The 18937-nt window shown below is 47.0% G+C and overlaps 1 protein-coding gene across 4 annotated transcripts in view; it reads right to left on the reverse strand.

The window, feature by feature from the left end:
• The window catches only part of NRF1 (nuclear respiratory factor 1), a 75385-nt gene that overhangs the window by 28548 nt on the left and 27900 nt on the right, over positions 1-18937 (reverse strand). For all 4 annotated transcript variants that reach the window (XM_074828135.1, XM_074828136.1, XM_074828134.1 and 1 more), the window contains exons 6-9: positions 11712-11870; positions 10302-10499; positions 7914-8015; positions 4493-4650 (exon numbers count right to left, since the gene is read on the reverse strand). In XM_074828135.1, coding sequence (XP_074684236.1) covers positions 4493-4650; positions 7914-8015; positions 10302-10499; positions 11712-11870 — 617 coding nt within the window. The remainder of the gene's footprint in view (positions 1-4492; positions 4651-7913; positions 8016-10301; positions 10500-11711; positions 11871-18937) is intronic.

Below are 18937 nucleotides of genomic sequence, written 5' to 3' on the forward strand. Positions count from 1 at the left end.
TAGGGGAAGAAGCTGCTTCCACTGGCGTTTTTCAGCTTGCACATCTCTTAGAACATCCCTGCCTTCTTACCTTATCCTTTTGCTTAGGACTTTACTAAAAGCTTTTGGTCAATCCAAGTAAGTTTCTGGTACAAAAGTCATCCTTTTGGCACTGTCACATTCCGGATCTCTACACATTTTAGAGCTTTCCCCTTCATTACCAATTCAGCCAGTTCACCTTGCACTGAAACAGGCCCAGAGGTTTACCATTACCAGGATCACATCAGCAGCTCTGTATTTAGCTAAGATGGAGTACTTCTCCCCAGCCAAGTGGTTTAATAATTCTTTTTAATGAGTGATCCGTAGCTTAGCACAGTATTCTTGAATTTCTCCATACAGATGAGGTCAGACCAAAGGTCCCTCTCGTGCAGCAGCCCTGCTGTGAGAACAGCCAGTATCAGATATTTAGGAAGGAGTGTGTATGATCCTTCCCTTCCTACACCCTCTCAGCTTCCAACGGTCGGCAGCATATTGATTTCCTACATCAGAGACTGCATCTGGACCATCAGGTTTGATTTGTCTAATCCCCTTTGAAACCCATTTATAATTTTTGCTTCCACAACTTCCTGTAGCAATGAGTTCCATGTTTAATTAGATGCTGTGTGAAGAAAAATTGCATTCTGGTACTCTGAAAACTACTGTCTCAGTCTGGCTGGGCAGCCCTTAAGTCTGATATTGTGAGAAACAGAAAATAACTGTTCCTTTTTTGTTTTCCCCATGATTTCACAGACTTCCAGTAATCTCCTTCCCAAGCTGAAGAGCCACAGTCCACTTACTGTGCAAGGACTCTTCCTGGCTTCTGATCACTCTTGTCCCTTCCAGATTTTTTCTGATGTAAGACATCTGTTTGAGGGGGGTGACCGTTTCTCACACTATTCAAGACGTAGACACACCATGAGTTAGTGCAGGGGCCTAATCCTGGCTTGTTCTCTATGCCTTTCCCTACAATTCCTAATATTCAACCTTTTTGACAGTATCTGTGCAGCAGTGATAAGACATTCCTGGAGGATAGTCCCCTGAATGCTTCCTGAATGGTAACTGGTAGCATACAGTTCCTCATTGGGAGATATTTCTTTGTACGTGTATCACTTGGCATTTATTGACACCATATTTTATTTGCCATTTGGTTGCACAGCCAGAGTGCTGTGAGTGTCCTTCAGCAGCCATCCAGATTTCTCCAGATTTGTTGGATGACTATTAAGCCACTTCTAGTGACCTACTGCTAGTCACAAAATTCCAAAGCCACCTCCTTCCTGCAGCTGAACGTCCTACCATTTCTTACCTTAATGAACTAAAGTAGGTATTTTCTTCAGCTTCCCTTAGGATGCTCTTCCTTAACTGCCCTGCTCATTCTCCAGTAGACCAATTGACTCAAATATTTTGCAAGTACTTCCTACTCATTCTTTCTCCTTCCCAATTTCCTGCTTAGATGCTGTACACTTTCCAACTGTATTCACTCAGGGTGTATTTTCACATCTGAATAGCCCCTCTGTCTCTCAGAGTAGCTCTTAAACACTGTTAACGAACCAGAATATTTTCTTGTTCTGCTTTCTTCCTCCCTTTGGCTAACCTCTCTTCTGAACCTGCAGCTATGTGAAGGCAGTTACACCGCAGGAAAGCCAACTACAACACGGCAAACCTGAAGTAAACATGCATTTACCAGCGTAACCCTGTTTCCCAGGCTTCACACAGCACTTAGTCGAATCCATTTTCAAGGGCAATTGAGCATTTTAATAATCTGTTACGGTTGCATCCCTGAAAATAATAATGATCTGTGGCATAAAAGCTTTTTCCAGTTACAGTGTGCTCCACAAACATTAATTGGTTCAGATCAATGAATTAATTACCCACCTCCACTTTGTCCTCTTTTACTAGAAGGCCTAATACTTCCCATCCTCAAACCTAACAGAGGTTGCGTCATCCATCATGTCGCGCTGTTGGCAGATGTACCGCTCTACGCAGGGCTATGAAAGACTCTGCTCTCTGTCAGCAGCCATCGGAACAAGGTTCAGGGATGGCAGTTTTCAGGTAAAAGAGGCCTAAAGTTTCCAGAGCTGGGATAAGCCACCAGCTTTCAAGGAGCGAAGCCTGGCTGGGATCTTCCTCCAGGCAGGGGAAAGACTGCAGTCCTACAGCTGAAAGCTACAAGGAGCATTTTGTGGCAAAGGAAAAAGCACACATCTTCCACGTGGAAGGGTGTTGGAGGACAGTCACCTAGAAGGGTCTCCAGCACTACCATGGTCAGTAGACAAAGAGGGTGACAGCAAGCTGGGAAATAAAACATGAGGTCCCTCATTGACAGGGAAGGGATCTCACCCCTGTGCTCGGCACTGGTGAGGCCGCCCCTCGATAAGTGGGTTCAGTTTTGGGCCCCTCACTCCAAAAAGGCCATTGAATGACTCGAGCGTGTCCAGAGAAGGGCAACGGAGCTGGTGCAGGGTCTGGAGCACAGGTGTGATGGGGAGCGGCTGAGGGAACTGGGAGGGTTTAGTCTGGAGAAGAGGAGGCTGAGGGGAGACCTCATGGCCCTCTGCAACTGCCTGAAAGGAGGGTGCAGAGAGGGGGGATGAGTCTCTTGAGCCAAGGAACCAGCGGCAGGCCAAGAGGGAATGGCCTCAAGCTGCGCCAGGGCAGGGTCAGACTGGCTCTTAGGAAGGATTTCTTTGCAGAAGGGGTTGTTGGGCGTTGGAATGGGCTGCCCAGGGCAGGGGGGGAGTCCCCATCCCTGGAGGGGTTGAAGAGTCGGGTTGACCCAGCGCTGAGGGATCTGGTGGAGTTGGGAACGGTCAGGGTGAGGTTCATGGTTGGACTGGAGGATCTTCAGGGGCTTTTCCAAACCAGATGATTCTGGGATTCCCACTGCAATGCTGCTACAGGTTTCACACTGTTCCTGATGTACAAGCTGTTTGAACAGACTTATCACAGGGTTTTCCTTGGTATAAATGGAGCTGATCCTGTCTTGAGGCACAGCAGAGACTAAATGACTTGTTGAAGGCTCTTCCATTCATATTTTCTAGGAGGCACTTTTTAGTTCTAACACCACTGCTTTTTATTGAGGATTCTGCATTTCTTAAGCTAATGCAGGTAAAGGAACAGCTCATTGAGACCTTAAGAGCTAAAACTAGTGGTGATAGGATGAAATTAAAATCAAAAGCCCACTGATGTTCTAGTCCAGAAAAACTTTTAAAAAAACAAAACACATAGAAAAATCTATTGCCTGGAAATGTGCAGGATAAAATCCTGCAAGTTGGATTCCAGGAGATTGGGCTTCTTCCTGCAACCCCATGCCTAGTTACTTTAGTTGTTGTTCTTATAGTGTCCTAAAAACATCACTTGTTTTTAAAAGGCAATTTTACAATGAAACTACTAGTAAAAAACCCTACTTAACCAACCTTCTGTGGCAGCACAAAAAACCACACACAAGAGACCTGAATCTGGACCACAAAGAGAAGAAACAATTCTACGTGTGTTCGTGATTCAGTTGCAACAGCAATTTGGAACTGAGCTGTGAGTGCCCCCAAGATCAAGGTCACTGCTTTAGTAATTTGTGTATATACCAAGGTCTCGGAGCTTTACTCCAACTATCAGCAGTGTGGACTTGTGCCTTGTCCTAACCCAGGCCTGTTCAGTCAACAGCTTCTAGACCAAAATCTTGATTTGGATGAGGAAAATATTTTGTCTACACCTCAGCAGTGTGAAACCCATGTTGCTGGGGCTGATGGCATGTTTCCTATGGTCCTTCTGCTCTCTCAGGGTGCAGTTGTGGTGTGACACAGCCACTTCCAGTTTTTAAGAACAGCAGGCAAAGCTTAAGCAACTCACCAGAGCTGAGCAAAGACACTGCTTCCTGCTGCATGGACCTGTAGAGAACTATGCTGCAGATCTTGGTAACCCGAGTACAACCAAAAACCTAACAGAGCTCATTCCAAGATGAAGAGGCACCATTACTATTGCAGCTCATTCACCTTCTACTTCAGAAACACGCCTGGGAGAAACCCCCCAAAAAACTGGCCTCTGGACAAGAGACTGATTTCTGAAGTGAGACCATATTGCCACACAACAGGGAAATTCAGCCTTAGTCTTTTAGTAAGAAACAATTAATAATATTGAGGGAGACACAAAGCAGCATACTTAAAAGGTGCTATTAGCACATCACGACTCGCTTGCTTAGCAAGCTCAATTCTGTAACTGGATCCTTGCTGTACAAATGAGATCATTTAGAGGGTACAGTTACTACTCATCTTTCCCCTTTCAGGAAATTTCCATGTCAGTGTTCTATAGTTACAGTGGAAATCAGGAACTGTCCTGCAGACACCTGGACATAAGCTGACAGGAATTTGCTAAAGAAAAGCCTCTACTGGGACAGCACACAGTGGTCTTTGCGCCATTAGAGTGAAAACCTAGAAGGAAATGTCATGCATGTGTGCTTCAAGCCTCCATCTCTCACCCATACCTGTTGAGTGCCATGGTAACAGTTGCTCCTTGTTGCATCTCCTGAGATGCTGCCACTGCTGCTTCTGCTAATGATGCCACTGCCTGCGTGGCCTCTGATGCCTGCGTCGTCTGAATAGTCATCTCACCCCCTTGTAGCGTTGCCCAGTTCTGCTCCACCTATAGGGAAAAACAAAAAGAAAGGCCCTAGGATAGGATGTTATGCCATGAATGCACAGCTGCCTCCTAAAGAGTCAGATAGTTTCAAGTGGTCTTTGCAGAATCCTGCACATGCTCTGATTCTATGAGACACAGAAAAAAAGGGAGGAAGCCTGGGATCCATCTGAGAACGTTGCTGGACCTTACAGCCCTCTATCAGCCACGAGTGGGTTTCTCTAATTAGCCATGATTTTAGTTGCTGTTCTCTGTATGTTCAAACAAGAACCTTCATTTTCTCACATGCACAGAAAGCACACCCCATAAACATCTGCGAAGCCTCTCAAGCTCCTACAAATCCCTCTTGTCCGGCCACGTCCGCAACAAAATGGAGCGGTGTTGATCGTTGCTGTGCTCGGATGACTGCCAGCCAGCCTGGGCAGTTTATTAAGTTGCTGCATTTCTGCAGTGCTGGAACCCCAAGTGTGGATCACATCCCACAGGGAAAAGGGCTGTGCTTGCCTCACCATTTCGATTTGTCTGCACCCATCTGCTGTCATTTGGGCGAACGGTCCATGTTCCCGTTCAGGATTTATTTGTACAACAATTGTGAACTTGGGTGGGTTTGAGCCAACTGGAATTTCTTTGTGTTGCAGCAATATACTTAATAAAAGAAGATGGCAGACGGAAAGTACTCTGTTCATATATTTCAGGTACTTTCAACTCCCTTACTTCAGACCTTTACGTAGATAGGTTTCATATTATTGAAACTTCACCCAGTCTTGGTCGCTCATTTTTCACCTTGTCCACGTTTCTCCATTTGGGACTTCACAACTCAAGAGATAATGAGTTAATGAGATAATGAGCCACAAAATCCACCAGGACATGAACTAGAAATATGCACTGGACCAAAAAAAAAAAAAAAATAATTCTACAGAAGTGGAGGATGAAGGCACATCAGCTGACAAATCCTACTGGCTGATTTGCAAGATGAAGATCTTCCCCCACCCTCCCATCACTGTTCTCATCCCCATAAATGTTTCAGGCCACTCACCATCTTGCTGAGACTCACAAGTAAGAATGCTGTAGAAGGTGATGAAAAACTAAGCCCTCAATTTGTTAAGACGAAGAAAGCTAATAAGTCCACAGAAGCAGAGCTGGCGCAAGGCTCCCCACAAAAGGACAAGCAAATTTTGCTGCCTTTGGGCAAGAAAAGGGTTAGTCCCATCACAGAGCAGAGAGGGAGAGAGAAGCTGTCGTGCTCTCGCTCACATCTGCTATCACACACTCCTCAGCTGCTGCCAATCTGGTTTTCGAGCACTTGGGCGCAGGCAAAGTTGGCACTTGGAGCTCTTTAGCCATCCCCAGCCGTCTGATGTTCAAGAAGGCAACTGCTTCATTCTCCTGCGCCCAGAGCTGACCCTGGGCGGAAGGATCCAAAGCAGGGAGGAAGCAGTGAGATAGTGCATCGTGAAAAGGAGAAAGGAAGTTGATTTTAGGGAAGGCAATGGCTTTTAGGGAAGATGCAACTAGGTTTGAGTGCCCAGAGAGGAAGAAGTTGCAGATGGCAGAGATCTCAAGAGAGTTTGTGTTAGTTGTTAGCCATGCCAAAACCCAACCGAAGCAAGCCCAAGCTAGGAAAGACACCCTTCCCACCCATGCAGAAGAACAGACATACATTTTTTCAAATACATGGCAACACACATTTGAGTGATAAGGCAGGTCTCCACTGTGACACACGGGGCCCCGGAAAGATGCCTAAGCTGTGTCAGAACAGGGACGGAATAAGGCCTGGAGAAAAAGTGGGGATTGTCCAGGCTCTTCTCCACACTCACATGAAGATTGTGCTGCTGAGATCCTAGCAAGCATCCCTGCTCCACGCTACTCGGCATCCTATAAACACATCAGGTTACTCAGAGCTAACTCAGATCTTCACACAGCAAGAGACAGCAGGACAAAAGAGTCCCTAGAGAGGCTGCCAGCAGGCTGTGGCTCTATCTGTGCAGAGAAACTGCACTCATTCCTCAAAGCAAGTTTATTTTTGTATCTTTATTTTGTCCAAGATATCGCTGAGATGTCCTGTTCACGTTAGGAATTAGATGCCTGTGTTCCCCTGATTTCTATTTGTGCCTTTGAAAAATTTCTGTCAGATCTCAAGAGACAGAACTGGTTCTTGAAAACCCTCCAAGCAGCGACAAAGTGCTTCAAGGTCACGGCCCCGGAGCCAGGCTGCTTCACTGTGATGGGAACAGGGTCTGGTGCAGCACAAAGCTGTTTCGTGCTGCCACCTCTCGCTGTGACAGCCCCATTCACGCAGAGCAGCCCCGACTGCGCCACTCCTGCGCGCAGCCTGGCCTGCCAGAAATTCCAGCGAGCAAAAGGGCAGAAAGGGACCTGCAGCCTGATTTAAAGGTGGGTTTGGGGGTGAGGAGGGTAAAAAAAAATAATTTAAAAAGCTTTCATAATCTTAAAGGAATGTTCCTTAAACACACACAAAAAAACCCCCTTTATTACTTGATTAAAAAGAAAAAAGTGGAAAAGTAAATGTATGCAAATTTGAGCATTCAGATTTAAGAATCCAAATGGCCCGATTGAGTTCTGGATAGAAACAACTTTGCCAAGTTGTAAAGCAGTGGAAGAAACGTTCACAGTAAATAGAACAGTAACTCCACAGTATCTTCAGTTGTCTCTACACTACTATGCATTTACACAGTGCTCTCAGGGAGGTTTGCAAGTAAATCCCAAAAAGCTGCAGCAAAGGAACAGTCCCATTTTGTCCAGAGATCAGTGGCCAAAGACTCGCAGGATTTGCCCACAGCCATGTAATATCCTTTGCTAACCACAGGTTCAAAATATCCCAGGCATCGCTCCCAACCCTGAACTGACAAACCAGCATCAGGATCTACAGCACACACGAAACAGTCATTAAATAGGAACACACGAACGTGTACTTGTGTACGTCATTAAGTCTCTATCTGCTACAGCAGATCTCTCAAAATAAATAATCTATAGGAGATATAAAAGGAAAATGTATGAAATTCAGAACTGAGGCTTCCACCATAATTGCATGTGTACAGTCCTGTGTCAAAGCGACAACAGTTTAGCACTTTCTATAGAAAATGTTAGAGTCTTATGTTCACACGTGTGTTAACCCTTAACACTGCAGGGTGAGGAAGCAAGGCTCGGTGTTTTCCGTGACAACTTAATTCTAGAAAATATTTAATTCCATTGAACTTCAGACAGGACAATTCTGGTTTGTGCACCACGAACACAACCCAGGCCCTTACCTCTCCATCAGTCACTGCAGAATAATTGACTTGTGCGACGGTAACTGTGGTAGGCAACTCTGAGGCATCAGCCAGCGTGGCAACTGTGGCACCAGTGCCAACCTATGGAAGCCAACAAAACGCCGTTAAACACGTTTGTTATTGCAGGAAAATGTCCTCATAATTCAGGCAAAGGGACACTCCAATGCTCTCAGATTAAAAAGCATCGTGCACACACAGACATTAATAGTAATTGCAGAGCTCAGAGGAAATACGGAGCTGTCTCAAAGGGCTGGGGGATGAAATCACACGCTAGAGCCACGTTACTCTGTGGCAGTTTCCAGAGTGGATACGGCCCAGCAGCAAGTTTTGCACAGCTCTCATGCTGTCCCCTACGTTCATATCTCTTGTCTCCAGGCACACGGCAAAGATTAGCTCATCCTCGATACCCCATTGCCTTTGGAAATTCCCTTTTCCTTATTTAACAGCTGGGAAAAGATAAAGGCAGGGAGGTGTGCAGTTTTGTTTCTAAAGAGAATTAAACCTATAAATGCCAGAAAGTCAATGGGATCTCAGGTGCCCAGCACCTAAAAGAACACTAGTCAAAGGGAAAACGTACCTTAGCAGGTGAGCAAACAGAACCAGCTTGGCAAGTCTGCCAGGCCTTGGCGGGGGGAACAGAAAGCTGTAACAATCACTGAAAAGCTTTCTTTTTAAAAAAAACAAAACAAAACAAATCCAAACAAACTCACACACCATGTTTTTATCTTCATGGCTGCGAGATGAGAACAGCCAATAGAAAATGATGTTTGAGACTCCACTAAAAACATGATGGGACAAACCGCTGGGCCAGTTCAGTATGGGAGGGCAGCGGAGGTTTGGAGGCAGAGGCACGGGGGAAATTGAAATGCAAATCCCACACCCACAGGGAGCTCTTGGGAAGTTTCAAGAGAGCACTTAAATTTTGGACATCCTGAGCTGCCAGAACCTGCCCCCCGCCACGGGGAACGCAGGGAAAACAGCAGGAACACTCAGGCACTGCCTGAACACAGCCCCTTCTGCCCTGAATCCTCCTCTGTGAAACAGTGCAAGAGGCATCCTTGCTGCAGGGGACATCATTAGGTAAATATATATTTGGTGTTTGCAATATATATATTACACTTCAGGGGTAAGATGAAGAACAGGGGGCACATAACTACCTAATGCTGTAGATTAAGATAAGTTTCATGCCATTAAAGAAAGGCAGTCACAACACCTCTCCTCCCCTCGCTCCATCCCATTGCCACCACAGGCGTTGTGCAGCCACACAGTGAACTGCATTTGTTCGTAAATGGGTTTGTTAAATCCAGGTCAGATCCCTGAATCACTCGACCAAACAGCTGCAGAAATGTTTGTACTGCCATAACAGGGTAACAAGGGATGGGAGTGGGGAAGAGAGAGGATGAGACTGCTTCTTCAGGTGGGGGCATTGGGTTAACAAGTCTGCGGGCTAAAACATAAAGACAAAATTTCAGAATCGTCTCGGTTGGAAAAGCCCTTGAAGCTCCTCCAGTCCAACCATGAACCTCACCCTGACCGTTCCCAACTCCACCAGATCCCTCAGCGCTGGGTCAGCCCGACTCTTCAACCCCTCCAGGGATGGGGACTCCCCCCCTGCCCTGGGCAGCCCATTCCAACGCCCAACAACCCCTTCTGCAAAGAAATCCTTCCTAAGAGCCAGTCTGACCCTGCCCTGGCGCAGCTTGAGGCCATTCCCTCTTGGCCTGCCGCTGGTTCCTTGGCTCAAGAGACTCATCCCCCCTCTCTGCACCCTCCTTTCAGGGAGTTGCAGAGGGCCATGAGGTCTCCCCTCAGCCTCCTCTTCTCCACACTAAACCCCCCCAGTTCCCTCAGACGCTCCCCATCACACCTGTGCTCCAGACCCTGCACCAGCTCCGTTGCCCTTCTCTGGACACGCTCGAGTCATTCAATGGCCTTTTTGGAGTGAGGGGCCCAAAACTGAACCCACTCATCGAGGGGCGGCCTCACCAGTGCCGAGCACAGGGGTAGGATCCCTTCCCTGTCCCTGCTGGCCACGCTAGTGCTGATACAAGCCAGGATACCATTGGCCTCATTGGCCACCTGGGCACACTGCTGGCTCATTATCAATCAATCCCCCCAGGTCCCTCTCTGACTGGCAGCTCTCCAGCCACTCCTCCCCAAGCCTGTAGCGCTGCTGGGGGTTGTTGTGGCCCAAGGGCAGAACCCGGCATTTGGCCTTAGTGAAACTCCTCCAGTTGGCCTCAGCCAATTCTTGAAGGAAAAGTTAAGAGACTAAAATGAGTTTGCTCTAAACCACCTCTCTGATGCAGGCAATTCGACCCAGAGTCAGCCGTGCTGGAAATGGAAAAGCGGGAGGGTTTCACTCACCTGGATGAGGGAGACGGTGCCATCGGGGTTACTGAAGGTTTGTACCACTGTCTGTGACGGCACCAGGTGTGCTATACTGTGTGTGGTCGTAGTCTGCTGCTGCGTCTGCTGATCCTCAAACGCGTAGAGCAGGTCTTCACGCCCATGCTGCTTGTAGCAGTTCTTCACGATAGTCCGCAACGCCTGGGTCCATGACACCTACCAGCAGAATCAAAAGGAGCAGAGAGTCAGCATAAAGAAATTTTCTGGTTAACTGCAGTGCTGCCACTGCTACGATTTGCATGTTTGCTTTTATTGGGCGGTTTTCAACAAATTCAACAGAAGGCCCCAGTACCCAACCCCTCTCTCCTCATCCCCTCCGTTCCCCAGGACTCACAAATCGCCCTGGAGAGCTCTTGCATTGCTGTACTGATACAGAACCAGCACATCTGGCCAAGGGGAAGGGAAGCTTCTCGATGAAATCCGTTTTGCCAGCTTTCAAGGAATTCTAACTAAGAGATTGGGGCCAACAAGTAGAAAACCATCCCTACCTAAGAAAGCACCAAGTGCCACAGCACCATTTGCAGCCTCACTACACAGCCCTCCCCATCCAACCAGACCTATGTCAGCCTGCACAAGTTCTGCCCCTTGCACACCCTGACAGCTTTCCTTGATTGTCTTTGGGACAGGTTGGTACGAACATCACACACATACAGGATCCGTGGCCATAACTGATACCCAAGACCTTTTCACAGAATCATTCAGGTTGGAAAAGACCCTTGGGATCATCGAGTCCAACCCTCAGCCCCACTACAAAGTTCTCCCCTACACCACATCCCCCAACAGCTCATCCAAACGGCCCTTAAACACACCCAGGGATGGGGACTCCACCCCCTCCCTGGGCAGCCTATTCCACTCTCTCACCACTCTTGCTGGGAAACATTTTTCTCCTCATGCCCAGTCTGAACCTGTTGCAGTTTAAAGCCGTTCCCTCTTGTTCTGTCACTAATTCCCTGGGAGAAGAGACCAGCACCAACCTCTCTACAACGTCCTTTCAGGGAGCTGTAGAGAGTGATGAGGTCTCCCCTCACCTTCTCCTCCTCACACTGAACAGTCCCAGCTCCTTCAATCTCTCCTCACAGGATTTATTCTCCAGGCCCTTCCCCAGCCTCGTTGCCCTCCTCTGCACTCGCTCCAGCACTTCAAGATCTCTCTCGTATTGAGGTGCCCAAAACTGGACACAACACTCCAGGTGTGGCCTCACCAGTGCAGAGCACAGGGGGACTATCACCTCCCTGCTTCTGCTGGTCACGCTATTTCACCCAGTTCTCATTTTTTCCTGGCTCCACTGCACATCCTTGATCACAGTAAATGACCTGCGTACTTGGAGAGTAGACTTGTCTGAGACAGACAGACATGGGAGATACACACCCGCTGCTTCTGTTCCTCTGTGCGGACATCGCTGCGAACGTTGGCCCACGGAATGTCCTCAGGCCACCAGATGGGCTTGCAGCTTTCCTTGCCCCAGCCTGGTTTCCCACGACCCGTGGAATATTTCAGCATCTCAGGGATGAAAGCTCGCAGCTGTGCCTGGAACAAACCACATCAGAGGGTTAAGAGCTTTTTAGGAACTCCTATCTCTGGTAGTTTTGAGGTGCATAGTACTAAGTTATTACATTTAACTTCCATGGTTGTTGGAACCATCAACTGGAAGAGGCCTGAATGCCTAAGGAAGATGGACAAATACTTTACCATCTTCTCCCAGGGCTCAGCTGAGAACAGCTTAGTAGCATGTGGAAGAGCAGAGACAAAATTAAGTTACAGCCAGTTACAACAACAAGGCACAAACACACACTATATTAACACACTTCATGGGTCAAACACTACCACCAAGGGAGCTAGCCAACCTGAAAGGGAGGGAAAAAAGAAAAAAAAAAATCTGAGTAACGAAGGAAAAAAACCACACTCAGTGTCCCCACAGGGACAGGAACTCAGATGTGAGCTGATGTATGTTTTGGACATGCTGCAAAGAGGATGGAGCCTCAGTGAGCTGCTCAAGTAAAAAACATAATCTCACACATACACTTCTCCACCCCTGCAGAATATAACACACACTGGACTAATTTTCTGAGTCTATTTTTAGCTTTTATAAGCGTAGGGACATCTTTCAACCTGATTTTACTTCTCCTTAGCAGCCACAAAAACACTGGTCAGCTAATGACTGCCTTTACCATCAGGAGACAACACCTTAAAAACAGACTTGCAAAGCAAATCGAGGGGATATGGCATCAAGACATGTCACCAACACATTGACCCAGACAGATATGTCACTGAGAATACAACACTCAGAGCTTTATGACACATTTGGGTTTTGTGCTGGGGACTGTCTGGAGCCTCTGGAAAAGGCTGGTTCAGCTGTAGAAACAGAGAGGGAAGAGAAAGCAAGCTCACGACCACATACGTCAGAGAAAACCACGTTAACTTAAAGTTAAATAGCTGCATTTTAAGAACACCTCCCTGCATCCTTTCATAGCTTTAATAGCAAGTTATCTGAGCCTCTGACAGTGCCACTGGGAGTCCTCGGGCCACCTTAGAGCCCCGAGACGCCTGGATATTGAGGGGTCTGGGGTACAGCCATGGAAGAGTACGCCAGGGCCAGCATCGGTTGCTGCCATGGCCACGATGTGGTCCCAGCTGGCAGAGGACAGAGGATCTTCTGCCATGAGAGTGTCCATTCCTCTCAGCCACAATGATCCTGCTTGAATGATGTCCTAGTTCCAGTCTGGATATTGTATCCGTTGGCTCCAAGCTGCAAATAACTCATTTACAAACTGCCTTTTCCATGTTAGCATAGGGAGTATGCACTAAAGTCCCCCGTAACATCGCTCTGTCAGAGGAAGGGAGGAACGCTTTAGAGGAACAGGAGAGTGCAGATTGTCCCTGTGGTCTCTGCAAAAAGCCTAAAGCCCCTAAGCACACCGCTAAATGCACCAGGATCTGCAGCGGCTCTTTCGGACACAGGACTGCTCTTCAAAGCCAGAGCTCAACTGGAAGATGTAATGTGGGCCCTAGCTTACACAGTTAAACAGAAAAACTGAAGTGTGTTTTCATAAAAAGGAAATTATTTCTTTGTATGCATGATTTACTACATTGCAGACAGCTTGCAGCAGTGGCAAAGGCAATAAAAATCCAGTATATGTGTGGGTCCATATACAGAGTATATATACACCTAGAAAAACCATCCCTGCTCAGAGAAGCAGCTGCTTTTCAGCTCCTCCACTCCATGGACATCTTGAGCCACCTCAGAGAAGCTGTACCAAACCCCTGAATCATAAATGGAGGCACAAAAAACCATTTCGATGCCCTTTTTCCTGGCCCCGGCCAAGCCTGTCCATGATGCAGCTTCCATTGCAGGGCCAACAGTCCCCCCGACATGCTTCAGGTTCCCTGGTTGAGGCCTCATTTATTCAAATAAACCTGCTAACGGCATTGAGTTGCCTGATGAAAACCAGTTAAAAGCTCCTTCCCAGAATCGTTATCTGCAAGCCATGCTCCTTGTTACCAGATGGATTAATTACTGGTCCTAGGGAGTTCAGCAGGCCAAGCTACTCAAGGCACTTGTTAAGGAGGGTTTGCCTTTAATCCACCAGAGACACAATCAGCAGCAGTGCTACAACCTGCTCCAGTGCAAGGACTTCTCTAATTAGTGCCATAACGAGACCTCACCCGGGCAGCTCACAGGGCTCTGACACAGGCTACAGCACCAAGACAAAGACCCCACATCTCTCAGGGCACAGCTGGGAGGAACCGGTGCAACCGCTTCATCTGCGGGAGCCACGGTTCTGCTGACTCCATCCATCCACAAACCACCTGAAAATCCCACCTCTGTTAAAAAAAAAAAAAAAAAAAAAAGACAGCAGCACACTCCAGTTTGTACAGCTGTCAGCTCTGGAAAGGGTTCATATAATCTCTAGTATGGAGGGTTTGAGAGAAACTATAAGAAATATTTCTTTGACACCCTTCAGTACACAGACTGAGTATCTTCAGTTTTAACATTAAGCTCAAGTCTTAGCGGGAGTGAGTTAATCCTGATTCTACCATTTGCAACGGCCCAAAGCGCAGAAAACTGTACTCCAGTGTTGGGATCAAGCTGTCCTGTATGTGGAGCACCCAGCAATGCTCTGGTCTTAATGTTTATGCCCTGCTAAGGAAAGTGGTTTCTAGAAGGGAGCAAAACCCATGCTGGGAATTTTCTACCTGTCCCCACAGCTCAGCCTCAGGATCTCCAAAAAGTAGCACTTGGGAAAAACAAAGTTGAGTCCACGCAGGACCTTGGCTGCTCCTCAGCGTGGAAGTGGGCAAAGCAGCAATTGCAGCAAAGCACGCAGGTATTTGTTCACTGGCCCTTTTTCTTGCAACAGCCAATTTTAGATTAAATGTTCTTTAAGTTTAGAAGTTCCAATTAATGTTGAAACATTCAGATTAAAAAGCCAGGTATCTGTCAAGGCAGCAACCAAGCTGTCACCACGAATTTCCTGCTATGAAAACCCACATGGCCCTGACTGAACTCTGTAAGGTCTCACTGCCAGGTTCTTTCTGGCAAGCAGGATGAAAGCGGGCTTGCTGCTGTCATAAATTCATCACGGCAAAGACGAGGCACGGGGTCAGCCTGGATGTCCTCAACAAGAAGTAACAGCACTCAGCAGATGCATTAGTTCATGCCCAGCCACAGGAATCCAACCCAAAATTAACAACCTGGTCATCAGTGCGAAAAGCAGGAGGTGCTGTAGGTCTCCCTGTAGGCTGGATTTACTCTTTATGCAAATCTTTCTTCTCTTCCACCCTGAAACCATGCTCAAATCATACGGATGAGTGAGTAGTTTTAACGTTTTGGAGGGGCACACCGGGGGACCAGGCTGTCCCTCTCGGGATCACCACTTCCTAGCAGAGTTTGGAGATCTGAGCGCTGGACTCGACCGCTCGTTCTTGCTGGAAACGAGGCACGATGCAAGCTCTGAGCTTAAATTCTGTAAAAGCAGGCAGCTGCCTGCGTGACAGTTCAAAGTATCCACCCATCCCTGCATCCAGTATCTCACAGGACTCGCTGCCTTTCCCGCTGCTGGAACAACCGCCCAGGACTAGAGCTCAGCTGCACAGGGAACCTGATTCCTAACTCTGGGGTGCCCCCACTGCGAAACAAGGATGCTCCAACAACCTGCTGGGAGAGCAGAAATTCAGGCTGTCCCCGTACCACACCTCTGACGTGGACCAGAAGGGAACACCAGCAAACCTCGCACCGGGTGACGGGGCCCAAGCACTGCAAGATCGTCCCTGCTCCTCCGTGGAGAGGATCCAACAGCCACAAACTGAGTTTAGTTACCGTCTTTGGGTGCTTGGCTTCTCCTACATACAAACAGTCACGTACATAAAGATATCTGCTGTTTGTGCTAAAGCTGTTTGCAGGGCAGTATGCAAACAGACGTCAAGATGGTTTTTGAGAGGCCCAGATAAACTTTGTTGGCTTGTATAAGCAGACCGCAAATCACAGGGGCATATGAAGTTTAAAAAAAGTCAGATTAAAGGACAAATCACCTGTTCAGAAAAGCATAAACAAATTCTAGTGACCTCGGTGAGAGCTGACTGAAGCATCGACCTCAGCATTACCCAATCTCACTCCTTAATCATATCAGCGAGCAACTGAGTACAAGTTTAGGGGCGAACTCAACTCTGACGTACAGTGTCAACGTAGTCAAAGTCCATAAAACACTGAGATTTCTCTGTGTAATGGCTGCAGGGTAAAAGCCCCACTGCAAGACATTTTTCTGCTGTGCAGCTGAGGTGGGTGATGCTCTCCATTCTCAAGTTTATCGAAGCATCTTTGCTCAGGCTAGTAAAGGCTTTATTTCCCTCAAGACCACCAGGGAAGCAGAGCAATTAAAAGGAGAGTTATTTTCATCTCCTCGTTGAGGAGCTAATGCCTCTACCACCTGCCCGCTGACACCTGCAGCTGCTGAAAGCAGAGGCCTCCTTTTTCCACTCCCTGTGACACACCTCTTAATTGCACTGCCCAATTTATATTTATAAATATTTCGGTTTTCCATAGGGCTTTGTGCAACTTAGTTGAAAAATCTCATTTCTTGTTAGCAAATACAAAGAACTACACTGGCAGCTCTGGGAACCAAGGTTCCTACAAAAAAACCAATGGCACCTCTAGCAGCACAACTGGTTGCAGCGATGTAGGAATCAGAGTTATCATCCACGCTCTCAAATGAATATATTTCAAATTGCAATTGTGGTAAAAAAAGAAAAGACAGCATGGTGGCCTCATGGTTGGATGGACTAGATGATCTTCAAGGTCTTTTCCAACCTTGATGATTCTGTGATTCTGTATTCAGTATATCTGTGTTTTGTTTCTATTTAAAGCTTGCCCACAAGTCTGGCAAAAACTATATGGCAGCTGGATGCTTTCAGCAATAAAATCATCTCCTAAGCGCCACACACAACATCTTACTCCTTGAAAATTTTACAAAAAGACAGACCTGCTGGGTTGTGAAAATCCACCCAGGAGTCTGCAGTCCTGTCCATTAATTCTAGTGTTCTGTCCTCAAACAGCCTCCAGCCATTCAAGGGTCTCAAAAAAATTTTTAAAGACATTTACAAAACATCATTGCTGTAGGATATCTGGGGAAACTGAGGCAGCACAGCACTGGGTGCCCACAACATGCACGCACACCACAGCAGCTGGGCTAACTGGGACAGCAATGGTTAGCCAAACGGGGCACAAAGAGCATAGACTTCAGCCACAGCTCAGGAGAAAACTTCACAAAGCTGTTTTGAGTTACCACATTGTACTAAAAAGACGAGGGCTACTCCTAACAAGATACTCATTTTACCATAATGCAGCACAAGAGGACTTGAAATAAGAAGCTCTACGTTGCTACGCTGTTGCATCAGCAGTTTGCACACTTGCTGACTGAAGGCCCTGCAGAACACGGAGAAGAAAAACCATTTCTCATTTAACAGAGCCACAAGAAGCCTGGGAACACAGGAGTGTTGCACATGGCGGGGAAGAAAAGAAAGTCCTGCCAGCAGCTAGTGCCTTGGACAGGAGAGCTGCTTCACACGTGGAAATGCAGAGCAATCAAACCCCAGGGGCAACTGGGCTCGGCCAAATCTTTGTGCAAGGTTTCCTGAAGACCAAGGCCATGTCGTGTTTGGAAAAAAAAAAAGCCAACCTTATTTTTAGCTTAACATGAAAAGTATTGGTATTTATCCACAGATTTCTATGGATATTAGTATTTTATCCATAAAATAGAAGCAGAAAACACTTAAGCAGCCTTTGATGTTAAAATATTTAATTTCCAACTCTATCACAAAAAATAAACAATATGCGTTATAAATCCAGCTGAGGGCTTTGCTGAAGTGAGAGCTTGTCACTTTTACTGCTGTTTGGACGACACGTGCAACATTAACAGCCAAACAGTCGATAGATCTTTTTATTGGCCCTTTTATATGCGCACATATTCTGCGCACTGCAAACCGGAGAAGGTTTTCAGATGTGTTACTGGATTGCAACAACCTCCTGTCCTTGATCTCATTCACCCACACTCACTTCTCTCTCTCTCATTTCTGCCCAGCACCCCACCAGCAACAGCTCATTGTCTTTGCTCCTTCCTCAGAGCCCACGTGCTGTGAGTACGGGCAACTCCAGCTTCACTACTCGCCCCGCACTAGGATGGCCTCCCTCTGCCCAAGCAAATAGCTGTCTCCTTCTCCTTGTTGTAAGCCCATGGCACTTCTCTTGCTGTTACTCAGCTTAATTACTACAGTGATGAGGCCATAAAGTCAGATAAACACCAGCATTTTGTTTGTCACTACAAATGAACTCAGAGCTACATACCTGTGATCTTTTGGTGGTTTCCCATTTTACTTTAAAAGTAAAATGTTTCAGTTTCTTACTTTCCCATTTCCATGGGAAACTGTTAATGATACAAAACAAAAGCTGCCTGTGAACAGCTCTTGCAGATACCACCTTTCCCAGTGGCTTAAAAAATCTAGCAACTAAGTTTTGTCTTACGCTGTCACGGATTAGGAACATGATCCGTTATCAGCCAAGGCACAGTAGATTTCTTTGTAAAATTTTATTAGAAGTGTGAGCTTGTCTCATTCCACCTAAGTAATGGAAATGGTGTTTTGACCAGAATGTGATCTTTCTGCAGAGCACAGAGGAAATCCCCACATCTTTGCTCTACTACAACACCTCTTTGTATGTTGCTCAAAGCCTCCAACCTTTCCATCTTGAAACTGGCTTTCAACATTTAAAATTTGTTGTGGTGCATCACACTGAGTGTATCCAGAGCCTCCTGCGAAACACATTTGCCTGCATTCAGGTCCTGCACCCCAGGGGAAGAAGATTTCCCTACAGACAATCCCTCCCACACCAAAGAAGCTTCTCTGGTGGGTCTCCTCCACTTTCTCCTAGCAATAAGTAGGCCAGCAAAGGGAGTCCCCCGCATGCCAAGGGCAGATGACTCCCTGGCTCCATCAGAAGTATCTCCCTCAGGGTCTGATCCGGAGTTAAACCACTGGCAAGCTCCCCTCTGCTCCAATCCATGGCAGAAAACAGAGGAGGGAACAAAGCAGAGAACACAAGGAAG

Source organism: Strix aluco, chromosome 5, assembly GCF_031877795.1.
Source record: "Strix aluco isolate bStrAlu1 chromosome 5, bStrAlu1.hap1, whole genome shotgun sequence".
Taxonomy (NCBI): domain Eukaryota; kingdom Metazoa; phylum Chordata; class Aves; order Strigiformes; family Strigidae; genus Strix; species Strix aluco.